The 27,151-nt window shown below is 40.7% G+C and overlaps 1 protein-coding gene across 1 annotated transcript; it reads right to left on the bottom strand.

Moving 5' to 3' along the window:
- Positions 1-240: 240 nt before the first annotated feature.
- Positions 241-9,007, bottom strand: nsfl1c (NSFL1 (p97) cofactor (p47)). The gene is made up of 9 exons (XM_072366646.1): positions 8,872-9,007; positions 8,005-8,105; positions 7,784-7,858; positions 4,786-4,951; positions 4,571-4,666; positions 3,072-3,181; positions 2,792-2,929; positions 2,449-2,619; positions 241-1,301 (listed from the first exon to the last, which is right to left on the bottom strand). The coding sequence occupies exons 1-9, from the start codon at positions 8,971-8,973 to the stop codon at positions 1,139-1,141; spliced, it is 1,122 nt and encodes a 373-aa protein (XP_072222747.1). The 5' UTR covers positions 8,974-9,007; the 3' UTR covers positions 241-1,138.
- Between the last annotated feature and the right edge of the window lie 18,144 nt (positions 9,008-27,151).

The raw sequence follows: 27,151 nt of genomic DNA on the forward strand, positions 1-27,151 counted from the left end.
ATTCCATTTATTTTTGCATGTTTTAATAAATTGCTTCATCCATTTTCCATTGACGGTATATTTTCCAGAAAGGGGGCCACGGAGGACTTTTGCAAAGTACAGTGTGAAATTTTCAAGATCATCACACAGCAACACAGAACCAGTCCAAACAGCAGACATCACTCGTATTGATGTTTCTCTCAATATGAAAGAGGTAAATATTCTGCATGTGACCTAAAAATAAAAACGCAAGACGACAAGTTCTTTATACATCAACCATAAAATGGATTTATTTTTACCAGAGGTCCAAACATTTTTCTGTGCTGCCCCAGGATGCATAGAAGATGTCAGTGTTATCATAGCAATTCAACTTCCACTAAAATAAGCCAGTGTTCACAGCCTACGCTCATCAGCTCAACCATCGGTTGTATCAAAATACCACTATCTAACTGGGACAATCCTACAATCAGTAAGGGAAAGGAAATAAGGAAGAAAATAAAGAAAATAAAGACCGCTTAAAAAAATAATTCCATCTGATTTTCAACAAAGGAAATAGTGTGAATCTGGAGGCGAATAAAGGAGAGTAAGGCTACTGGTATCAGTCGATTTGGGGGGAGAAAGAATGACTTTGTGTCACCGTTACACTTATTCAAAATGGCTGGTTTCTGTTGGTGATTTAAGAAGGATTCTGCTGCTGTATCCATCAGCTTATAAACAATACTCAAATGCCAGATTATAACTACTAGAATAAGAAAAGTTGAAACTACTTCATGGGAAATGTTTAGTGAGCATTTTTGCAACCAAAGTGACTTTCAGACAACTGGAATGTGGCTGCCAGGTAAACTCATCCAAACCTAAATTCACCACCGTCTGGTGGCTTTTCGGACAGGCTCATCATCATCATTTCAGCCCTCATCCCCGTCTGTCTCAGGACACAGACGGGGAGGGCGGCAGCAGCGGGCGGGGCGGGGGGGGACGGGGCTGGAGAGCAGAAGGCTGCGTTTCATTTTAGAAAAACAAAAATCAGAAATTATAGAAGTCCATATGCAAGTCCGTGTTTTCTCCTCTCTTAGAGGGGCCAGCAGGTTTCACAGGGCTGCAGTTGCTCAGCCACACCTCCACGAGAGGAGGAGCAGGAGTTGCTCGGTCTCTCCCGGCTTCACTTGAACCGCTGGACGATGACGGCGTTCAGAAGGTTGGCCTGCTGCAACGTCTCGCTCTCATCCGACAGCTCCTTGTTGGGGAAGGTGGTCATGAGAACAAACTCCCTGGCAGCCATGCCGGGTCGGGCCGCCACCACAAACTGCCGCAGGTCAGACACCCTGAGCGTGAGAGGACGCAGTAACAGGAAGGAGAGGTTACGCACGAATGTCCGTTTGACAAGATCCAAAAAAGTTCATCAGCAATTTTCAACTATTTATTCAACACCTTCTCGTCTCAGCCGTCTTCTGTCGGGACATTAAGCGCAACAGCTGTGTCAGCCAATAAAATAAAGGAAAATACCACTTTAACGTCGAGTATTTACTCTTTAGCAGCACAGCTCTCTGCTCAACGTCAGCACCGATCATCCTGAATTTCTCACGTTACTGGAGCAGGTTTGGTTTCCGCAGTGACGTCCGAGGAAGTTTATTCAGTTTGCACATAATAAGATGGAGTGTCTGCGAATTCAATCAACCGGCTCTGCGGCACGTTTCAATGCATCAATAAGAACATTTAAGCCTTTTTTCCCCTGAGGCCTGTGAGATAACAGGTCAGTAGAAAAGACCTTCGACATTTTTTGGTGCTTTACTTTAACATTTTGCAGGTCTTTTGTCTAATTAAGGAGTAAATTCAATAAAAAAACCTAAAACCTCCGTTACTTTTCATCACCTACTTGTGGAATTTGTTCACAGTTTACCGCCACGCTGCTTTTTCTGCTCTTATCTTACAGCTGTTGCCATAGCTTTACATCTTTCGCGCGGTGCATGCAACAAACAAACGGCTCCTTTTCTGACATTTTGCTTTTGCATGCTACCCCTCGGCTCTTCCATGCTTTGCTTTCCACTACAGATGGTTAACACGAGTGGGATCCCATCTATTTAGAGTGAACATAACAGCTGTGTCGTTAAAGCTCGTCTCTGGTAAGCAGGTGGGGAATAGAGGCAAATGCACTCCTACAATGTTAAAAATTAATTTTTTCTTGCATTCCTTGCTTTCCTCAATGGTGACGGTAACAAAGTAAATGATGCTTTATTGTAAATTATTAACAAAACTTACGCAAGACACAAAGCTGCCATTGTCATCTGGGAAGTAAAGAATTAGGTGGCTGGGAACAGCTGCAACCAGCCATGCAAAACCTTGGATTATCACCAGGAATAGATCTGTGATTTTTTTTTTTTTATTTATTCAAAATGTCCTCACATCTGCAGGATAACAAGATCAGCCAAGCATACGAGCCAATATCAAAACTGAAAGGAGCTCATGAATCACCTGTGGGTAAGGTTGAACTTCTGAACCAGCCTGCCGCCGTCGGCCAGTCGGATCTGAATGTTAGTTGTAGGTTGGGAGGGGTCGAGGGTCACAGAGGCGCTGGCTTGGGCCTCGTTGGCAGCCCGGTCCTGCTGGGAGGTGGCTGGAGCTGAAGTTAGTTCTGGGGTGGCACTAAATGGTGGAGGGAGGAAAAGATAAAATGATGTCATTTACCTGAAATGGGCCTATAAACAAAGTCAACGGCCAAACTGGCTTTTATTAAGAACTACACTTGGATTCCACGGCTGCTTTCTAACAAGATCCCACGACACAGGCACCATGTTAAATAAAAACACAATCTCACCTCCCTAATTTCTGCCCTTCGCCTCCAAAGGCTTTGAACGCCACCTTGGGTTTGGTGAAGTCCTCGTCCCTGTGGTCCTCCATGTCGAGGTTGACTTGGCCTCCTCGAGACCGCTGCCTCAACTCAAGAGGAATCTCCCTGCAAGCCAGGCAAGACAAGGACAAACGGGGGCTTAAATTCACCCACTGCAGCTTGGGAATGATCACTCAATAGCTTTTAGACTTTCGGAAGCATATTTGCACAAGTATGTGTAACTTGGACCGAGTTGAACTGTTCTTACCCTCTTCTGATTGCCTCTAGGAAGTTGGCATTTCCAGGATCGCTGTAGTTTCTGAGTTCACCATTATCCAGACTGAAACCCGTCTTCCACAGCTTAAGCACCACGTGTACCTAAGAAACACACACACACACAGACATTTTCTGCATTATTAGTGTACTTTAAAGCTTAGCTAGAGTTTTGAGTTCTCTACATAACGGTATGTCCCAGGACCGTTTAGCCGCAGTCCAACACCACCACCTTTAAAATGAGTACCTGACTGAATCCTAATTCTAACCTTTTGGCATCAGACTCCCATCTTTATGGGAACTTCATACAACTTAATATCTATCAAGTGAAATTAAACATCTTCCACTCATTACTGACACACCTACACCTGAGGGGTTTACTGCAAAGCCAGTTTGAACGGATTAGCAAGATGTGCGGATCCTTAAGCCAGAGGTTTTAGTGTCACAAAGAGCGTTTTTAAAGGGATATTCCACTGAGGATTCCTGAGATGCATGCAAAGCTCACTGCTGCCTTGCACGGGATAACCTTGACTAAGACAGATGTTTACTTTTAGGTTTTGCATCACTGTCGCAACATTGACTGTGTTACTCTGATTCTGTGTCACCGTCTGACGCAAAAGCAACTCTGTCCTCCTCTTAACACTAGTTAAAAAAAACAACAAAAAAAACATGTTTGAGTACAATAGGAAAGCGTTTCATCTGCATTCAGTCCACCGTCTAAGGACCCAGAAGTATTTACTAAGAGAGTCTGAAGCAGACAAAGGGAGAAGATGGATTCATTTTACTGGTCGGCAGGACGACTCGCTCTCAGATCTGCTGTGTGGGGCTGACGTTCTGGAACACAGAATGTGTGTTGAAGTCCACAAAATACTTTAACGTACACTGAATCTCCATCTCTATTTTCTTTGGGTTTTAATGGCAAAAGATTTGCCGCTCTGCTGGGCCCCATCTGAGCAGAGGTGAGCTTGACTCACTGCTCACTAAGTACTACCAACAACCTCCCTTTGGAGTACTTCAACTGTACTTTACCTGTACTTTAGAAATACAAAGCCGTGCAATTAGAGTAACAGACTGTCAAACTGAGTTAAATGCCTCCTTTTACGGAAGCCCACACAGAGCCTGAAGAAAAGGTCATTTGGCATAGAATGCTGATAGCCACAGCTGTGGAACAACAGGACTGACAGGACTTAAAGGTTTTCTCTCTAATGCAAAGAAAGCCTGAATATGTCAAACGTCCTTAATGGTGCACCCATCAGATCAATCTCCAAGCGACATTTCACTAAAATATTCCAACCCAAAAAGAGTTAAAAGATGAGTGCAAAACCTTCAGCCTTCAGTATTGGATTAATAATGAGTGAATCTTCTGGAATATAAGTGATTCTCGTTTTTATTGCTGCAAATCGAGCAGCGAGGCTAAAGTCTACCCTGCCGGGAATTAAGAAGAGGAAACAAAGCAAGACTGAAATATAAAAAGGAAGCAGGGACCGCACTCACATCCTGCTGGCTGTTGCCAGCTTGCCTCATTCCAGCTACGTAGGTCGACTCCTCCTCAGGTGCTGCTCCTAGCCTGTAACCTCCACCAACAAAGGCCTAAGAAAGGAAGGACAGGAAAATCACCAAGAGGAAGCAGAATTATGAAAACAAACTCATTCATTACAACATGAGAGACGGCATCCAGCAGAAGAAAAAGCATATTAGCTTCATTTTACTCTGGCTCTGCTGGGTTCTCCTGGGCCTTTCCCGCTCCGGTCCAAAGGCACAGCTCCATGTTCCCTGGCTCCTTTAAAGAGATCATCCACGACTTCATTGGAACTCTTCTTCTTAGGAGGCCCGACAATCTGTTGTCCACTGCGCTCTGATCCCCCCGCAAAAAACCTGAGAGGGTGTGAACCAAGACAACAAGATCATCTCCCACTATTTAGATACCACAGAAGCTTTTAAGAAGAATCAACCACAGTCGCAACTTTGGAGTCATCTTTGACAAGAACCTCTCCTTTGCCAAATCACCAGAACTGCCTTCTTTCATCTCAAAAACATTGCCCAACTCCGCCCATCACTCTGATGCTTAATCTCCTTACTCCACCATTCAGAACCAAGCACCAAACCTGGGGCGACAGAGCCTTCTCTGCAGCTGCCCCTCCCTCTGAAACTCTCTCCCCAAACACATCTGGGACTGTACTGACTTGCCCACCTTCAAATCTCTGAGAAAAACACACCTTTTTCAAATGGCTTTTAATGTTTAGCTTAGTCTAATGTGTTTTTAGTGCACCATGTTGTATTGTTTTGCTGATTTGATGTTCTTTTTATGTAAAGTGTCTTTGAGTATCTAGAAAAGTGCTTTTAAACAAAATGTATTATCATTATTATTATTAAACACCAAAGGGCACCCTTGAGGGTGTGTGATAAGGTTCACTGCATGTCATAATGTGCAGGATTGGGTGTCTTGGAAGAAGAAGCAGAAGTCGACCTAAAGAGGTGGGTTTAAGTTTAATATGCTTTTAGAAGTTGTATTACAGTATATTAAATGATGTCTTGTCAAATTTCTCAGATTACAGACAGTCTTTTGACTGACAAGCAAAGCTCTCACTATATCCCTCACAGCCGGTGCCTTTCTTTAGAGGCAGCCCACAGTCTCTGTAAGGGAACCTGTTAACATCACACCGTACATTCTTTTTATGCCAATTTCCAACAAATGACTGGATGGATATACAAGGTTTAGAATTCTGCATCTTTATTCCACTACATGTTTTTACTGAAATAAAAACAACCCAAAAAGCAACAATCGTATGTCAGGTGAACAGAGATGCTTGTTTCTGCAAAGCTTCAAAAGGCTATATTATGTTTATGCATTTGGAAGATGCTTTTATTCAAAGCAACTTACACTGGTAGGTGTGTAGGATAAGGGGATCTTGTAAGGGGGTAGTACCTTTCATGCAGGGGATTTAAACCCAGGTTACCCTCATGAAAGGTGGAAATCTTACCACGACACTATCCACTACAAGCTGATACATACTTCCACAAAAGCTGCTACAGCAGCTACAGACAAGGACCAAAAGAACTGAGATTAGCCAGTTTGAACTACTTATATCATCTCCTGCAAGCTTTACAATGGACCATATAGTTTGATTGGATAATAGGCATCCACATAGTGGTGCATTATTGATATCAGTGAGAGAATTCCTATAGTGGATTATTAAAAACTCTGTTTTAGAAACACTCCATATATTCTTCTAAAGGCTGCCACCTTTAAAGAGCTGTTGACTGGTGGAATTTCTTGCCTTCCTAATGTGTTTGAGACGGTCACTTGTGTTGGTATACAGCTAAAGGCCCTATTCAGCTACTGTAGTAATCCAAATTAAGTCCAAAACAGCTCAACTATGGGGATAAAAAGAAATGTGACCGTCCTCAAAGTCAGACAGTTCTACATTTCTGGGCTTTGCATGTTGCATAAAGTGCAGTTTATAAGAAAACAATGAAATTTCTGATTAACCTGTTTATCAATGGAACTGACCAGTAATCAGAAGACCAAGATGTTTCTGCTGCAGAGCAAAAGTTCACGAGTCACCTGCCTCAGGAATCAATTAACAGCAGCTCAGATCTGAAGCCCACATCAAAACTTCCCTGAATTACAGCAACCGACACGCCAACATAAAAAATCCAAAAGAGAATGCGTTAACATGAATGCATATTAACATGATGGTCAAACCGCTGCCGTAGTGATTTGGGGAGAGGTCGTCTTTGCTGGTGAATTCAAAGCAAAAATTTAACCAGCATGGCTACCGAAACACACCTCAAGGTTCTGTGACTATCTGCTGAAAAAAGGAGAGTCATTGCTGCAGGCCTCCACAGTGCAACCAAAAATATGTCAAGTGCTGCTGCATAGTTTCATAAATCACACCGGTGTTGACAGGTATTGTATAGTGCACTTCAACAGAATAATATCAGCATATCTGCACTGGAGCCCAGTCAGTTCATTGTTCCAAGTACTGAATGTGCAGTGAACTTATAAAATAAATCAGAAGCAGTAGCCCTGAGCAGCAGATTACAGGGACTACAGATTTTGTTACTTGAAGTCAACTTGCCAGGAAAGACTAACAAAAATACACTTGCAAATCATGTCCTTTCTGTTATTAACCATAAACTAACTATCAAATGCTAAATACCAAATATTAAAAGCCTAGATTACCGACTCTGGATATAACTTTAGTTTGCTTGCTGGATGTAATAAAAAAAAGGCACTGGAGAACTCTACGCAGTCCCTTAACAACCATTCCACTGCACTGCACCGGCAGCAGAATCTGTTCACACAGCAGAAAAAGCAACCAGCTCCCAGTGAATGGGGGGGAGACCAAAAATAGTTTGGTGCATTCTGGAATCAAATCTCCTGCCACGTCTGGATGACTCTCTGCCATCCAGGCATTGTGAGGATGAGCATCTTGGACAAACAGTCATGCCTAAAATGCCACAACCATTTCAGAGAGAAAGAAAGCCCTCTGAAGGGTAACTGAAACACAAAATCAATTGGTTCAGTCCTTGTATATAACATACAAAATCTCTATGCTAATTAAACTTTCCTCTAAATCACCCGTCAATCATCAGATGGAGCAGCAGGCAAATATAATCTCAATTATGTTACATATTCATGTGGCACTTTTAAATTAGGTGATACGCTCACTTTTGATAAATACTACTAGCAAGTAAACTTACCTTTGGCCTTCCTCCTCATCACTGTCATCTTCTGCCTCATGCATCAGATCTCTGAAGGAGGTCACTCTGGGCTGACTACAGTAGATAAATGATGTTTGAGATGTCATGTTACAAAGTCATAAAGTATTATTACATTTGCTGCACTGTGTTGTTGGACTCCAACAGAACTCTTTCATGAGAACAACATTTTGCAATAATAAAAGACAAGCTGGAAACTCTACCTGGGTCCTGCTGATCGAGACACCGAAGAGCCTCCCTCAGGCTGAGGAAGTGTCACTATGTCATCATCAGCTCCATCCTCAAAGAAACTGGCAAGTGCAAGCTGAGGAGGAAACAACAACAAGGCAATGTGACATCACCAATAACACCTCTGCATATGTATGTCACACATTACTGTTGGCTTTTTACAGAAACATCTCCCCAAGAACACTCTGTCAAAATTAGTCTATGTGGCACTTTAAAAGGCAATGGGAAAACTAGATAATTAACTCAATCTACATCTGAAGGGGCTTCGTGTCAAACACCTACTTGGAATAACATACTTACACTACAGTGTCTCATTGTTTTATAGCAGGGAAATTCCAGTAAAGTCAACCTTTTACTTTCATTTTCTGTATACATTGAAGTCCAAAAAAAACTTGTGTGACCCGTTCATGTTCAGTTTCCAAACAATATACACGTTATATTTTAATGTGACAGCCGGCATTGCAGCAATAGAAGCTAAGAAGTTAGCCGCTTTACTGCGTCAATTAACAATAATCTAACCTTACAAGGGGCTAACGCTAGTTAGCACGGGTCACTGGATTCTCAACGGACCAGCGTTAGACCAAACTTAATGGACGACCCGCTTCGTACGGACACAAAAGCTATTTCTATGGTCGTAACCGTGACGGCACGACAGCGTTTCTGCTGGTGACAAACACCGGCCAGGCCATTGTCAAACAGTGACTTGCACAAATTACCGGCAACACAAGCTAACGTTAGCCGGCAAGCTATTCGTCAGACACATGCCATAAAACCGCAGCTGTCTTTGGAAGAACCACGTACAGTCCACCGCAACTCTATGAGAAAACACAAAAGACTGATACCTGCAGGTTCCAGCCGGCGGACTCCAGGAAAAATCGGGCCCTCTCCTCATCCACATCAGTTACAGCGACGAACTCCCTCACAGACTCCTCTTGACTCGCCATTTTGATATGCTCCTTCAACGATCCGTCCGTTTCCACCTGAGGAAACAAGCAACAGTTGATGGTTCCTATCTGGATACAAAGCGGCAACCTGAACAAACGTCTCAGTAAACACCATGAAATAAATTAACTTGAAAATTAACGAATTTATACACAGTCATTTTTTCTTGAAATTATATAATCATACATTTTTAAAACATTGCACGGTGTTTTGTTGATAAGATTTACTTAATTACTCACTTTGACCACGAGGAGGCAATATAAGCTTGTTAGAAAGACAAGGAACTCGTAAACTATTGAGCGAAAATGCCTGTCTGCAACTTCTTGTGTGTTTGTGCCCACGTTTTTTTTTTTTTTCGTTTTTTTTTTCCTTTTTTTAAGTTTAAAGCATTTTGGCACTAACAAAAGAAATAACATATTATTCCACATCTTAGCACGTTTCTTCTACCAAGATATGTGCTTCTTTGGTTAGTTGTGTTTTTGTTTTTACATGTTATTGTGGTTTTCATCTCACCCAATGTCATTATCTGATTTAATCTTTAATCTTCATCAAGATAGTCCAAGTGTATGGCTCCTCTGTGTGAGAAATAAATGCAGCCATCAGAGAGTAATTAGCCTGTCATCACACATGTCAGTTCCTATGTTTTTGTGAAACTTCAAACAGACACGCTATGTCAAACAGATGCCAAAACTTTGCAAAACTACTGCTCTGGTAAACAAGTGCCTGTGATATTAGCAGGATAAGCAGATGGTGAGAATATTCCCATGGGAGATACCTTTGCACCCTTGGTAATGTGTCATAAGGCAGGCAGGTCAGATGTAATAAAGCAGTGAGTAAGAGAGAGATTGGGAGCATCTTAATTGTTCCTGGGGGTGTGTGTGTGTGTGTGTGTGTTGGTGTTATAATACATTCTGCTGTTGGTTGTTTGATCTTCAGGGCTAATTAATCTGAGGCAAAGTGAGAAAACCATGTTATTACCTCACCTCATTCAGCACGACAGTCTTCCCACACACAAAGATGAAAACAGAAGAATTCAGTTCATTACACTGGGTTAAAGCAGCAGTGATCATATATTGTTTCCCCTATGGATGCTTTGTGCTTCAGGGTCTCTGTGATGAGGCAACAAGACCCAGAAACAAGGCAAGCGACGGAAAGCCCAAAGAAGACAAAACAAGAAGGGGAAGATATGATAACCTGCACAATGATGCATTAAGAGCAGAACAGTGTGTAATTGGAAGAAAATGAGAAATAAACAAGAACAGATTTAGGTATTATTCAGTTATTGTGAACTGGGAGCCTGTGACACACCTACACTATTAGCAGACAGGATAAAACAACGCAGTAACAGTTGCAAGTCAGCCATAATCTACGTGACAGGTTGTCATCAATGATTGTTCCCAATGGAAACCCCTAAAAGCGTGTGTTGAGATATGTTAATGTGTTTTTGTCTTCCTATGAGATTTGAGGCTGATATTGAAGTGTAATGTTTACCAAGAGCGTACAAAACACAGAATCTTAGAGGCAGACACTTGCATGCCAGTTGATATCAATTTAAAGAGAAAAGTGCCTGAGGAGAAAAGAAATAGAAAGTGCCAAGAACCGCATCCATCAATTTGGCAGCAAAAGAAAATGAAAGCGTATGAATATGATTAAGTATAGTCATTAAGTAAGTAAGTTAGACATGCCATCAGATATGATATTTCTAGTACAGTTTGTTTGCATACATCCACCACAATTTAAAGGCATACTTTGATATGTACAGAAAGGCCCATATGCTTTTTCCTTGATGTTATGGTAAGAATTATATTCCCCTCGTAGCTATTTGTTAAAGCTGTGAATAACTCACTACTAATTATATAACAGACAATAAAGTGAGTTCTCCACTCTCCAGTTTTGTACAAAAGAATATGCACACACACATATGCACTCTCTCCAGTGGACTCAAAGTATCCCACAGTGCAACATGAACAGTAGTATAAAAAACTGCCAATCTGAACCAAATCTCAAGTTTGTTGTGGCAGTTTCTTGACAATATAAAGTCTGGATTCATATAACTACTATATATTACATAGGTAAAAAGTACACTGTGTAAAATCAATTTGAATGTTTGTTTGCCCAAGACAGATTATGGCACAAAAATATCCATCCATCCTCAGTCCATTTTCTATACCCGCTTAATCCAATTCAGCATCCCAGGGGGCTAGAGCCGTTCTCAGCTGCCATCTGGCAGGAGACAAGGTACACCCTGGACAGATCGCCAGTCCATCACGAGGGAAACAGAGACAAACAACCATACATGCTCACACTTACCCAACGGTCAATTTAGACACAGATGAACCTAATATGCATGTTTTATGGCTGTGCAAGAAAGATGGAGTACTCAGGGAGAACCTGCTAAAGGCCTCAGTCAAGATTCAAACCAGGAACTTTCTTGTTGCAATAATGCTAACCACCGTACAGCCCCATAAATAATGTGTTATTTGTAATTTGATTAATATGAACAGAGCATAAAAACTACCCCACAAATAGCACAAGGCATTTGGTATTTCTCAGAATAAAGTTAAAACACACTCTGTATATCAATAGATTGTATACCAGCATTGACATACTGTGTTAAATTGTGCAACAGCAGTGATGTCATTCAAGGAGCCAAGAAAATGACCTGTGTATTGTTTGAAAGCGTTCTGTCTACATGATGATGAGCCCACAATTTAGTCCTACACATGCAACTCTATGAGCAATCAGTAGGCATTAGTGAACGGGGGTTAGCACTCACTTAGCTTAGCTTGCTATAAAGATGCAGATGTTGAAAAAAATCCAAACTCTCTTTATCTCTAGAGCTAAAAAGTATACCAACTATACTCCTTAAAGCTTACAATGGTTATATCTAGTGTTGTGCACTGACAGTAGAGTAAAAATGTAGCAACAAGTTGTGATTATCTAGAAACATTGTATGTATTTTGGCCAGTAGATGACAAGGCTAGCTGTCTTGACCTGTTTCAAGTCTTTATGTAAAGGACCTAGGCTCAGCTAATTCAGTCCTCGCTACATCACCTGAAATATGAAATTACGAGAAAATGCACCCTGACAAATACCTTCTCAACTGAACATTGTGGAAATCAGTGTTTTGTCTATGGCAGATCCAGAATGGCAGATGATGCTCCTACCCAGGCGTTGTGATGACTGCGCTTGTGTCGATATCAGTTCCATTACTACTACAATCAGGTGTGCGTGGAAAGCAATTCGCAGGCAAACAGAAAATATTTTTAAACTTAAAGTCTCATCAACATACGCACTTGAAGCTATAAATACTCTAAAGTATTTGTTTCTGTAATTGTGGTCTAACTCGCTGATTTTCTGAAGCTAAAACTAGGCAGCTGGGTGGGTAATCCTTGTGAAAAGTGCAGGGTGAATGTTGTGGGGATTTGTGTCTTCACATGTAACCACTCAGGAACATGTCTAGGAAATGTCAAGGCTGCAGTTCAGATATGAAAACAGCATTAGTTTGATCACTAATCCTATCCCTTTACTGCATCTCTGCATGCAGTGCAAAGCTATGAAAGTAGTGTCGACACTTGACAAGAAATCAAACTGAAAAATTTCCCCAAACAGCAAACTATCTTTATGAATCAACATGCATTCTCTTAAGACATTCGGTTGAAATATAATCTATTATTTTAAAACTGTTTTCAAATATACAGTTTTAAACTGGTCATCTGACCTTAGTATTAAGATTATCTGACCTCTTGCACTTTAAGGCTTTAAGGAGCATGTTTCCAATTTAGAGGGAAACATGCTCCTGTTTTAAGATACTATAAACGCACAAGCACTGAAATTAAACCCAGCAGCCTGTAAGAGGTCAATAACCAGCAGATCACAATGAAAGTCAGGTGAAAATAATCCTAAAAAAAGTGAAGCAGTTGAATGAGGTAATTTAGGACAAGCAAGCTGAAACCCAGAGACCTGGGAGTTTCACTCCATCTCCATGTCCAACACCTCTGGAAATTACACAGAAATGCAGATTGCAATTATGTTGCTCTTCTTTCCTCCCACTGGCTATATTCCAATGTCATAAAGAGAACCACAGCATTGCTGACGATTCCTGACAGTGAAGAATGCATCTAACAGTTTCAGAAAAGCACCAAAGCTTTTGTTGGATCACTTTACAGTTAGCAAAGAGTTTTTCTTCAAATCATCCAACTATTTAGTTATACTGCAGCAACATTACACTTTTGTTGCTTTCCTCCTCTTATTCATCCTCCTCCTGTTGCAGAACTGTCAAGCAGTGCAATTTATCTCCAGCCCTCCAGCCAGGCTGTAGCTAATAGTGGCAATGATGCCTGAAGGGTCAAGGCTTCGTGTTAACTCCCTTGCTAAAGGTCAACAGCGTCACAAACAATTAGACGGATCCTAAAACACAAACTGCACATGATGTGTAACAAGGACAGTACTGGAGAGGTATGTGCTGCCATATGCACACATATATAACAACCTTCTGTCAGTGTTTGACTTTCAAGGTTCCAAAGGGCCAAGTATAAAAAAGTTTAAATGAGAGCTTTTTCCTCTAAATGTATAGAATTCCTTATTCATGTTTGATACAGTTTCTAGCCAGCAGGTGTTTATGATCCTTTGTTATTTTTTGTAATAAGACGCTGGAGAATGTTTGGACTCCCATTGAATAATACTCATTCGGCATGTATTAATGCCATTACTCGTCATCCGTCACCCAAATCCCACTGGGAGAATTTTTTAAACCACCTGACAGATGCTGTTGTGCAAATCTAGGTGAATTTGCTCTGACAATGGCAACCCTGAGGGTCACTGTCAACACGGGGTTTGGCTTCCACCCTTCAACAGCCGTGCCATAGTTAAAAAAACTGCCAGTCATATTTTTGAGGTCCTGGATGACACAACTGGGATGTCTCTTATTTTTGAAAGGGAATGTGAATTGGTGACTTACTGTTGGGGCCCCGGCAGAAGGATTTTTGATGGCAGCCATAATTTAGACGAAGAAACGGGATTGGAAAACCAAAGATATCTCTCCAGCAGTGCAATGCAATTTATAAGTGAGTTTAAGGAAGGAATTGCTCCTATTCTTTATCTAAATAAAAAGAGCAATGGTTTAAAAGTGGTTAAAGTAAAAGCCCAGGTCCTAGAAAATATACCATACAGTCAATTTGTGAATTTGCTTTGTATGCAAACAAAAATATTGTTGCGTTCACTTATTCTCACCCATTTTCAATCTTGATGTCCAGCAAATACTGAGCCTTTTTTTATCTAACAACCCTTGAAAATTCACATTGTTTGTATTAATTGTATTAATCTTACATTTATAACTAATTAATTAGTTTGCATTCTCCTTCCTCTACACCTTTGTAACTCAATTTTTAAAAATTGCCATGCAAGTTAATCTCCATCAGAGGAATATACAGAATACAATAAAAGCAAGGCCAAGGCATGTATTGCATCACCTGAGTCCTAATCCAAGTGCATATAACAAATAAATCTCTTACTTTCAGGTATAAATAATGTTGCATAGTCCTGCAGGTGGCCCAAGCTCTGCAGACAATCTTCAAGTTAAAGGAGAAAAGATTTACCAGTAAAATTACTGCGTAATCTTTCTTTTTTTTTTTTTAACATGTATTTTACTGTGTTTTGTTGAATTCAGGGATTACTGCTGGTATCTCAGGACTGATTAACAGGACAAGCATGCTGAAAATGATTAAAGAAAAAATTTACATTAACAGCTATTCACCACATTGTCATAATTAGCAAGACTTCAGCATTTGCCTCAAAGCATAGAAAAGGATGAGCAAATCAAGAGAAAAATCTATTCTGTGAAGATATTTGAAGGCAGCTCCGACCAAACTCCGGGCCAACAACTCGTGCACAATGTGACGTTGCTTTGTATCTGCTGGATGTGGAATTGAAACTACATCCAGTTAAAAAGACAAGCAGTTAAAAAGACATCAAAGGCTAGGTCTTGTGTAGATTTGTGTGCTTTCTTTTCTCTGTCAAAGCCTTGCAGAGAAAGAACCATTGCTGCTCCACTGTAGGTAAACAATATCTTTGTTCTCAATCATTACTAAGTTTTCCCTTGAGCCATATGGGCAGGGCGGATATCCAGACCATATCATCTCTTCATTCCTCTTCACTTTACTTCAGCCTATAAGGCTGCAAAGAGTGCACAAGAGAAACAGGCTGGTATCAACAGGAAGAAGGTAAGAGGAAGAGGCTCATTATCTCTGTAGCTATTATGCTGTTAGTTCGTCACTATCTTAATAGATGTTTCTCTACATGTGCACGTTCCTGAAAACTGTCTGCCAGGGTTTAGTTTGTCTCTTCAAAAATTAAACCCAGAGCCAGCTCCAGTTTTATCTCCATGGCAGCAGACAATCACCTGATACAGTTGGCAGAACCGGGTCTGCAGGGACCGGAGAGAAGCCACTGACCCACATATGACAAGAGTATAACCAGTGAGAATCCCAGTTGATTAAATGTTCAGCTTTTTGTAACAAATCATCGAGTAAGTACAGTCCATCGTCATTTAGCTGTGGTGAGCTCACTGTGATACTAGCTGCAGGTGCTACAGCGCCATGCAAACGATCCAATCCATTCTCATATTACCCCAGCATGGAGCCATAAATCTGGCCACAGTCCTTTCCTCCCTCTTTATTACTAGAGAGAGATTTACAGCTATGAACATACTGCCTCCCCTTCCTTCTGTATATTCTCCCCTCTTCCTTTCTTTTCATACCTTTTGTCTCATCCTTTCTCATTTTAATTTTTCTGCCCCTTTTACTTCCTGCACGTTCTCTTTTCATGTTTCCCATTTTCTCCTTCCACATCGCAGGGTCATCTAGGGCCAAGCGTTCGCCACCTCTTCATTGTAAGTGAGGGACACACACGGACGCAGCAGTGGACGTGCTTTAATGAAACCCCACGAGGATTTACGGTCTACAGACTGGCTGCAAATGAAGGCAGCAAGAGATGCAAAGCTGAAAAATCAATATAGTTTATTAAAACGAGAATTTCACCTTGTTTTTGCAGTCTTCTGGACTCTCAAGCCTAAATTTAGATCATTTAGATTTTTTTTCTTGCAGCATAATGTAATTGGCTTGTGTTTATCAAAGGATTATAGCTTTAAACATTCTTGGACACATCATTTTTTAACTAAACTGTTTTCAACAGTTTCTTTTTCAATTTGTTATATTCATTTTGCTTTGAACAACCAACTTCAGGCATAAGCACCTGGAGATGGCACAAGATCCCTTTGTACGCAACAGAAAAGAGAAGTAATGGCTGAAAAAATTTTTCTCACAAAACAAAGTTGTATCCACATTGAAAACCATCACCAGGACCTATCATGTGGAGCTTTTTCTGATAAATTGATTGATTTCTGCTCAAGAAGAGCACATAGTTATTGTACTGCTGAAAGTGTCCGAGATGTGACACAGTGTAGTTTCGTACAGATGAGACGTCATAAGTAGCTACTGAACTGAGTCAGTTAGCTTGTATAAATGAAATATAGTGATGAAACACTTGAATACACTGCATATAGTGCTAATACATATACATCATGACATATAAATAAGGGAGTTTTAAAGATGCTGACAGTTGAATTTTGCTCCTCGTAACAATTAAGGTGACAGAATCAGTAATGGTTTATTTTTCTGACTCGTTACTTTGTTCTTATGATCGTTGCTTTCCCTCCTCATTCAGTAGCTCATAGCTCACGCTGCCATCTCTCCCTGTCATTGAAACAAGTAGAAACAAGTAGTTTGAATCTTGTTCTTACAGAAAGTAGCTACTATTCTCACAGTACAACCTCAAGTTAACACATATTGCAGGAGTGGTGGTGATCAAAGTTGAGATGACTGACACAGAAAAGTTGAAATAAGACGCCAGTAGCTCTCAATCAGAAATGTTCAGAGCCGAAAATATAAAAATGCCTCAAAATATCTCCCTTGTACTTTGTTTAGCCCCAGTTCCTGTGTTTTTCCAGTCTTTGTGCAAATGTATGCATCCAAGCATGCTTTAGAAAACAAATAAAGAAATTCATCATGTTTTCTAGTATACATGGGTGCGCTGAGTGCAGGCTATTAACAGAGGTAAATAAAGAAGGGCCACATGCGCCCATTTATATACCATCTAACAACATCCACCCACAGTATGTCTGCATCCACACTGGGACTTACAATGAGTCAATAAGCTTGTGTAATCATCAGTGCATAAAGCCCCCAGGCGATGTGTGCTGCTGTTAATGGCTCCTAAACCTAAATTAAATGCTCATAAAAGAGAAGAAAAATGTCTATAAACATACATGAACCACTGAGTCTCTTTGTCTGTGTTCTATTAGCCACTAGAGCATCCACACAACTTCTGAGACCCTTTCAGACCCTTTAAATATCCAACGCAGACTCCACACAAACACAGTACACATTCTGTTTGAGGTAATACCACATGACATTCCACTAAATGCCTCCCAGACAATCCCCCCACTCTGCAGCTTTTCAGCATTTTTATTGGCAGCGACAGGGTGAGACCATGGTCACCGTGGTAACCACATGCTCAGCTGGATGCAGGAGCTCATCTGGCTGCGTATGGGCATCCACGCCATGCCCGCGAGGAGCCTGGCCCAGATATCAGTTGACATTTGGCAGCCTTTGGTGTCTGCTGCGTCTGAGTTCATTTACAGTAGATGGGGGAGGAGGGGCCGGTGACTCTGATCTAGTTAATTTCTTTCATGACTTGAGTCCAGTGACAACACTTGAATGCATCGTAGCTTGCTCATGGATGATGGTTTTCATGTTCTGACACAGTTTTTATGTTTGTTTTTGTGTGTTTTTTTCCCCGCAATATCGCAAGCTGTGTGACCTGGCTTACTGCTAGGATGAGCTGTCAGGATAAAATATTGATTTGCCCTTTAATACAAAGGGAAGGAAGAGTCTTATCTTTATCGGAATTTATAAGAAAAGGGAATTCAGAATCAGAATTCCCTTTTTTTCTTTTTGTGCTTTCATCTTGTGTTTTTGTCCTGCTGCACAAGCTCATATGAGTCACTGGCACTGCACTGTCACCAAAAATGAAGAAAACGGGGAAAACGGACAGCGATTAACACCATTATGCAGATGCATGACTGTTGGTAAAGCTGTTCTCACTGATGAACTGGACAGCTAAGAAACTAAATCAATTAATACCTCTTAGCAGTTGCAGGAAATTTGCAATAGATCACGAGGCCTTGGTTTAAGTATAAGTTATATCAATTTATATGACAGCTGAACATTAAAAAAAAGAGAGATTTAGTTTTGCAAGCTGCTTTTTCGCTTTATTTTTGTGAGGTCAGTTTGAAATGGCAAGTCATTTCAGTTTGATGTGGGGAAAAAAACAGCATTGATTTTTTTTACCTTCCGAAAAATGTACTGAAATGACTAAGACAACCGAAAAAGAAGAACTGAGTCAAACACAGGCAGAGGACAGTTGGTATGTTTCCATGGATAGTTAAAGCTCCGTTAGGCCATGTAATTGGACTACTGTCTTTCTCCCTGTATATAAGCATGGGAGTGGAATAATTTTTTTGGCCAAAGTATGTCCAACTCTACTATAATAGATAGCGATATATCCCTTTTCTAGTTTGTTGTTATATGGCTTTTTCTGGTTGACCTATTATGTCACAAACTGAAACAGCACCCTACACACACACACTTTTAACTGTTTTGCATTCAGGGTCAGCCAGCTCAGTTACGTCCACCGCTATCCAATGCTTATAGGTGTCTTTAGGACACAAATTCATGATTAATGATGTTGGCTTTAAGATTTTAGAATGATACATCAGTAATGAGAAAAGAGAACAGCTTCAGCCTGTATGTTTCATGCTACATCCACCCAAAATGAAAGTGGCATGCCCATAATCACACAACGGCAATGCGATAACAATCACAACAATAATACAGTTTCACTGAGTTTCTGTCTGAGAGAAAAGCATGAAAACTAAGTACTTGTTGAGGCTTGACACAAAGGCACACAGCTACAGTATGTTACGCTGTCGTTCCCTTCAGTTGTTTCAATTCAAAACACTTTTTTCTGAGACAATTTGCGAAAGTGACAAACACAGCCGAGATAGGAAGTCTATCACCACCGCAGTAAGCATGTAATCTGTTGACAAATAACTTTACTGGCAGGAAAGTAGTGCCAGGTCATTTATTTTTACAAATGAAATGCACACTTTTCTTTATGGTTATTCTCTATTGTTACCAGCTTCTTCTTCTCCTTCTGTGTACCAGCTTCCTCCATCAGGCCTCTTCCTGGTCGGGAACTGTGGAGCTTGCACATGACGTCTGGGTTAGTTTGAGTGCCGTGGAAAATTTATAGGTAGGAAAAATTTGTCTCCAAACTTGTTAGTCTTACTATGTAAAAGTCAGTTTTGTGTGTTTTCTGCCAGACTGAGAGAAATCCATCACCACACACTTACTGGGTCCTGAGATGTCATTGAGAAGCATCAATCTTTAAATATCTTGATTATTTTTAATGTTTTCTCTATGTTCCTACCATAGAACCACAAATCAGGTGCTTTTGCTCGAACAAACGCTCTCCTTTTCTAACTCATTTAAATCAAGAGCTTTATATAGAGTAATGATATTCAAATGCTTACATGTGCGACAGGTCAAAAATAGATATAAGCCAGAGAAATATAGAGGTGTTCTTGTCTCAGCTTTATTCAAATCATTTTAGACATGGGAGGCGGGCTGAGGAAAGCAGGCCAAAGTTGTGTTACAGACATTCAGTGTCAGCTCCGGAGTCAGCCAGCGCAGAGAAAGCGATAGCTGGTCTGCGTGCGGAGATAACGAGGAGACAGAGGCACAGCCCCAATCACACATTAAAGGGATTTTTTGAGGCTGAGACGAGGCTGGTTCTCCCCAGAGTCCCCCCACCCTCAGTCAAACACACATCAGAAATCACACACTTCTTCCCTGTCTTTCACACTCTCACACACATGCACATGGAGCGCCCGCCTCCCTCCTCCTCATCTCTGATTCTCACAAGACAAAACAAGTCCTTGGATCTTGTGACACTGTTGCTGTCACTTTATCTTTGTCTGTTTTCCTTACTGTCTGGATCTTTTTATCCCGCTCTCTCAAACTCTTTATCATCCCTCTCCTGTTGTCTTCTCATCCTCCCTCATCCAGGCATCCATTCATTTTTCTTCAACCTTTTATCTGTTTTGATTTGACTACACAGCAGCGTGAGAGGCTCCAATTTGTGTCTGTGCCATCCACGCAATAACTGAGCAGTGGCAGTAAATATCTGCCTTACTAAACACCTCTAAGGTACAGCTCTTCTGTGTGTGATTCAGCACGCAGGCAGCCTGATGCCCCACCTTTTCTTTTCACCAGCTGTCGTTTCTGCTGGTGGGGTTTCCTCCAGGTCTTTCAGAGATCAGTGTTATCAGACAGGATGTAGCAGAGTGGCTTCCTGTCCCATATACCCAGTGCAACATAATGGTGCCAATGTTAAAAGACAAAGTCAGACTGTTTATCAAATATTCAGCACAAACAGCCAAGAGCTTGGTACAACACAATATCAATTTTTAATCAAGGTCCTCAAGAGGCGTTTTTTTTACTATTTCTGCTATGTGTGTGTGTGTGTGGCTTTATGTGTTAGTACTTAAATAATTACATCATACATTTCAGCTGTGAAACCAAAGTTAAAATAAATACTTCTGCTGACATGTGTATTGAAGTAATGTGATTTATTGATTATGAGGAATAATATGACACCTGCAATTCAGTTATATAAAATGATCTGACTGAACACACTCTTGTCGGTGTGGATTCTTACTCATCCAGGTCTTGGTAATACGAGGAGCCTGGATTTTCTCCAAACATGACATTCCAGTGGACTTCAAATCTAAAAACACCCTCAGACAGAGACTGGCTCACCTAAAGGACAAAACACCCAAACAAAAACCGAGTGGCGTTGTGTATGCAGTGCAGCGAGGAGTGTACAGACCTTTTATATAGGAGAAACCAACAACAACCTCACAAGCACATGATACAACACAGGAGAGTCAGCTCTTTAGGTCAAGACTCAGCAGTTCACCTCTATCTCAAGGAGAAGTAATGTTCTTTTTTCTGGACAGAAAAAAGGCTGACTGAGGCCTTCTATCCAGAACATTTTTAACAAAGAAGACGGATGGTTCGAGAGGGGAGTCAAAGGAGCCACCTTCTAAACAAACATCTTTGAACAGAGGAAATTATCTCAGGTAGCACCTTCACAGCACTTACAATGCAGCATTATCTCCCCTCTCCAGGCAGTTTCACAACCATTCACACCTTGGATCGGAACATACTCTACTGGTTTAACACAATGCTATGAAGAAGGTGGTCAGTGTTGTTCTTTAAGTCGATTAACTGATCACCTTCTAAGACACACAACCCAAACTGTGATATGTGATATGAGATCGTGAAGGCAGCCACCTGTATTTTCAGCAGTTTTATCTAAGCATAATTAAATCCAAAACATATCTACCCAATGCTAGCAAAGAACAATTTTTATAACAAATTCAGATCTTAGAAAATCTTTATCAAGACTTAAATTTATCTGTTGCAGATTCAGACCACTGGTGAGACGTTTCTTACTATATGAACAATACGCCAATGTGGTTTTAGGGATGGATTTACAAACAACTGATGCAACTCAACCCAGATCAGACACTAAGAAACTTATTATGCTGCTCAGCTCATGTAAAAACAGATTTAGACAAGTTTTCCTAACATGGAACAAAATACAACAAACACACAAGGAAAGACACTCATTCGCCACCAGTGACGTCTGTGTGTGTTAATCAGATTGCATGACATTATAGAATGAGAAGTACAAGAGTGAACTCGGACGGAAGAAAAAGAGGAATTAGAGGAAGAGGAAGATGGAGGCTTTTCAGAAGTTGCACAAGTGTTACATATGCTGTGTGTTTTCTTTCTGGAGGTAAAGGCAGTTAATGATTTAGGGCTGATAACACACCCTCGGGTAGAGTGGGGATTGTTTTTGTGTGTGGCTGCATGTTGGATTGTTTAAGGCTGAGCTTGCACGCTTTCATTAGAGCAGCATACATGTAGCTTCATGTTTGTGTATCAGTGTGTGATTCAGAAACGACTCCCTCCAGCTCACGTCACAGTGACAGACTCTGGTGATTCAGCATTTCATTTGTGTGAAAGTGTGCGTTTGATTCTGATAGGGCTTATAAGAGGGAGACAGGAGACAGGAGAGTATTTTAAGTAGTCAACAGCTCAGTTAGGATGAAAAGTGCAAAACTGTTTTGCTTCTTTCGGGAACACTCTAGGCTTCAAACAAGTAACAGTGGCTTGAAAAGAGCCAAAATAGGAGATGCAGCATTCTGCTTGAGTCTTGAAAATGTCATGATTAAAAAAGAATTTTTAAAAAATCACAAACTCGACCTGACTTTCACTTGAAGGGGGACTCAATGAAGCAATCTTCCTATGAGAAAAAAAAAAAGCATTTAGTGTTTGACCAGCTGGAGAAACATTTAATCACTTTTCAGGGATAATAAAATGAAAACACAGTGGAAAATCATAATAGAGAAGTGATGTTCAGCTATGACACCCACAGCAACTGGATCAGGCCTCCTCCGGGGCTTCAGTGACGTGGGAATACGATAGAGGGAAGACGAGAGAACAAGGCCCTGCAGTGTGGAGAGGATGACAACATGACAGGCTGTAATAACATGCATTAAGTCCTAAGCAGGACAAGAAAGCACCTCACTGTGATATTAGCTCTTCTTCGCCTGAAGGAGACCATAAGAGAGGTACAACCTCATCTCCAATCCACACACACACACACACACACACACACACGTAATATCTAAAGAGAAAAGGATTCAGTAGGCAGTCGCCCACACTCCTACACACACACAGACATATATACTCTCTTCAGTGAAATTCCACACCAACCCTGTGTTCTGCCTCAGGTTGCACTTTGGTGTATGAATAGCTGCTGTTATACTGATAGGACTGACTTGAAAAAACAAGAGAACTTTCCATCAAGACTGCTGCCTGCTGCACTGGTTTAGTGGGATTTATCTTTCAAGGAGTACGATTTTGATGAGTAGAGAGGAGTAAAACGTAAAAAGTAATGTCGCGTTCGATGTTTTCATCTGATATGCTTCGCACAATACGTCATGTAAATACGGTTATATGTCCAAACTACGACAAATTGATATTTCAAAGATTTGCCACTTCCTGGAAAGGAAAGGAATAAAAAACTCTGATAACTGTTCTCGAGGACGTGCATTAAGTTTCCCTCCAATTACATAATCTGCTGTATTTTATGTCTCTTCCTCATCAGTATGAATTCTGTCACAGACACGCATGATTGGACTCAAGAGAACAATGCCCTGCATGTATTTTCTTCAATTGTTATATTTTCAAGACCCAAGCAGAGTGAGACCTCCCTTATTTTGCCTTATTTTGAGAAACAAGTGCCACTAATTTCTTCATGGTAACTTTAATTGTAAGTTTGGCCCTGAATGACCTCCCATCTTATGTTCAGCAAGAGGAGGACACTGAAGGTTTAAGAAAAAAGCTTAACAGATCTATTTGAGCTATTGGATATAAATTGTTTTCTGAGCTAGAGGTCAGTTACTTAAGGAGATGAACACTGAAGAGAAGGTAAATACTTCCGCTAACAGCAATTTCTGTGGAAGATCTGCAGGTGAATGACTGAATCACTAAAGGTTGACTAATGCTATCTGACTTAGATTGAAACAACAACTGATTGGAGGTAAAAGGTGTGGTTGTTTTTCCTTGCAACGCGGGTGTGGTGCCTATCACAACTAACAGATCACAGGCTTTAAACATCCAGAGAAGTGGCACAGTGGAGCGGGGCGGGAAGGTCATTTCTAGCGTTTTCCTGAGAGAGACAGAGAGTTAAATCTCACAGTTTTCACTGAGCACCAAGTAGCTTGTTGGTCTGCTGCAAGTCACTATGGTGAACTGATGAAAAGTGAAGAGCAAAGCAGGACAGATAAATAAGAATGAAGAGCCACAGATGAGTGGGATGAGCAATCACGGCCCTGACCAGCCTGCCACACCTCGGAAGAGGCACAGTCTGATGGAAAAACAAAACAGGAAGAGGGGAAGGAAGGGACTCAGAAGGAATGGAATACTGCTTGAGCCTAACCTCTCATCTCTTAAGACCGAAGGTTTCTATGTGCATGTGGCTGCAGAAATTTAGCACCATGTCCAAGTCTGTTAGCTCTCACATGGACGTTTGTGCAGATATATGGTTTGCATGCACTGAATCACGCTAACTTTTTTTTTTTTTTACTTTGTTAGGTCATTAATTCTGAGAAATTAAATTCTGTTTCCATCATAATGTGTTCCTCCTGCCTGAGTGTGTAAAGCATGTCTACACATTGAACAAAAGTAAGTAATGTGTGTTGTGTGTGAATGTGAGTGCAGAAAAAGATACATGACCCATTGTGTTGTTATGTTGTCATTACTTTGCAATTTAGAGGGGGAGGGGGCGTCATACATGGGAGACGTTTATCAGCTGGAGATTATGAAAGAAAGCCTTGAAAACATGTAAATAACACGGTGAAAGAGTATGTTAACCCAAATTATGATCTTTTCCTCAATGACATGAGCTAACCCAGTCGCTAGGGCACCACTTCACCATGCTATCTTTTCATTTAACCTTCATTTAAAGTGTGTACAATGTCTGCATTCGTTATACTGTTTCAATTTAAGACATGTCTGATCAGCTTTAGGGTCAAGCAACAAAACAGAAGTAGGGGTGACAAAGGCTCTAAAACATCCAACTTTAACCTGACGGACCTGAGTTCAGCTCCTGATAAAACCATCCTTCTCCTCTTCTTGTACCTTGAATATCACTCTTTCACGCTATGGTAATCCTGTAACCTTTCTGTAACCCATCCTGCTACACTTTTTGGGTGAAGAAACCCATCAAAGCCACTTGGTTAGGTTTGTAAATTCAAATATCAGATTAGGGTATTTAAAAAAAAATCATAGTTATGTGCTTAATACAAAACTTACATAACCTGCATGCCTTCTCACATATCATCACTATGTCACATGCTGGGTGAGACACAGAGCTTCTTTGGCTGAGGAATGATACATAATTGTGATTTCCAGGAGCATCACAGGGTAATAACATTTTCAAGGGATTGAGGTGATTGAACTTTGACACTGTTTACACCACTTCTCACACTACCAGACAAGCTGTATCTAAAAAGAGAGTCAGAATATCATTCAATAAAAAAAAACTCTCAGTAGAATATTAATGAATTCTTATGTGAGCTTTCATTCAGTTAGAAAACAGACTATTTGTGAAAGCGCTGACGTAAAATTTACAGAAACTGACAGGTCACACTCCTCTGCTATTGATTTTTCCTGCCTTGTCTGTAACCTTGGGCTTTCACAGGGAAAAATGTGGGAAAAGCTCCTCTGATGATTCACAGTATGCCAGAATACACAATTGTGGAAATGCCTCCATGAGTCAACGGACAGGGTAACAGCTCCACATAAAGTGGAGCGCAGTTATTGTGTGAACAACGGATGAAGAATGTAGTGTGCTGACCTTCAGACCTTACATAAAGACCCCTGCCATGGACATTTCAGCTTGATTTATAATTTAAAATAAGGCTTCTAAAACACAGATATGGAAAAAGGAATTGAAATCAGGACCGCTCCACTCAAATATAAGTCATATATAATTTGGTAATTCAATGATACATACGAAAGTATCAAACAGTTCAAGCTATACCAGTCAATATTTATACTTAGTCATAAGATAATGTAAAAATATATGGGTGACTTGTATTGATGATCAAATAGACAAATATTTCTATAAATATATAGAGTTATGTGGAGAGTTTGTGCCACTTTTATGTCTTTTATGTGTTTAGTTTTGCTTCCAAATCTCAAACATCACAAGACAAAAGTTTGGCCACTGGTTGATTAACACAATGAAGTATTTAGGACCAATAATTCTTTCATAATTTAGAGGAGGCCAAAGAAAAAACAAGCATACAGGGGTAAATTACACTAAGATGGACACAAACACAACTCTAAATGAGTGCTAATATGTTTCTGTTAATTCAATATATGAAAACTCAATCAGCAGTGGTACGTGTAAAATGTTAAAATATGGTAAGAAAAGCTTAGAATTATCAGAAGTTCCCAACCAAGAGAGCACCTACTAAAACAAAGGGTAAACACATAGCTGCTCACTCTGCCTTTGCTCGTATTGTGAGGATTTGGAGCATCTTTCATAAAATGAGGTTCTCAGATTTATCCTCACAAGTATCGCTGGCTTAATAGATGCCACATGAGAAGAGCTGGATGAACACAGCATCCACATTAGGTACAATGACGTATGACTTGTTGGAACTACAACTAAATTTAAGTGTCACAATGGTCACAAGATTTCTGCTTAAAGCTGTTCAGATTCATGGGAGACAGAGCCCATCATAGCAGAAATTGAGTGAGAGGTAAGATGCACTCTGGGACAGATTGCCAGTTCATCACAGGGCTAGAACAAGGAGGTAGACAACCATGCACTCATACTCATAACAATTCAGAATCCCAAATGAATCATACATACATGTCATTAGAATGTGGGAGGAAACTGGAGTAACTGGATACAGACCCACACATGGACAAGGAGAACAAGCTGCCCGACCCACAAGCTGCACAAAAAAGGCCCAAAGGTTTAACCCAGGGAACTATTTGCTTTGAGGCAATGGTGGCAACCGCACACACCAGCGTACCACCAATCATACATCATAACGAGGGCAGAATTATGGTACAAATACAGTGACTGCAGTGTTCTAGTCAATGGTAAATGCAGCATTAGCATTCTTTGTCATATTGCTTTAACATTTACATTGTATAAAAGGAATATGATGTGGCTTTTTGCTTTCTCACTATGATTAAGACAAGAAAATCAGAGCAACTTATGCAACCACACATTGTGTTGGTAAAATTGTCATGGCTTGAGCCCAAGCCGGCAGGAAAAGAGACTCCAATGCAGACCAGAGGGAATAAAGGAAAAATATTTATTAAACAAGGAATGCTGGGGGTTAGAGACTTCCAGGCACGGGAGTATTCTTCAGAGGGAAGGAGATGATTAGAGTGGTCTTCC

The sequence above is a fragment of the Leuresthes tenuis genome, unplaced genomic scaffold (assembly GCF_036924035.1).
Source record: "Leuresthes tenuis unplaced genomic scaffold, fLeuTen1.0.hap1 SCAF_16, whole genome shotgun sequence".
In the NCBI taxonomy this organism is placed as follows: Eukaryota; Metazoa; Chordata; class Actinopteri; order Atheriniformes; family Atherinopsidae; genus Leuresthes; species Leuresthes tenuis.

What these genes read in the sequence shown, in the direction of transcription:
- nsfl1c (XM_072366646.1), bottom strand. Translation starts at nt 8,973, where the DNA reads ATGGCGAGTCAAGAGGAGTCTGTGAGGGAGTTCGTCGCTGTAACTGAT. An exon ending in TCTCGATCAGCAGGACCCAG is followed by an intron (nt 7,859 to 8,004) that starts GTAGAGTTTCCA and finishes TATCTACTGTAG; the next exon opens with TCAGCCCAGAGTGACCTCCT. An exon ending in GAGAACCCAGCAGAGCCAGA is followed by an intron (nt 4,667 to 4,785) that starts GTAAAATGAAGC and finishes TTCCTTTCTTAG; the next exon opens with GCCTTTGTTGGTGGAGGTTA.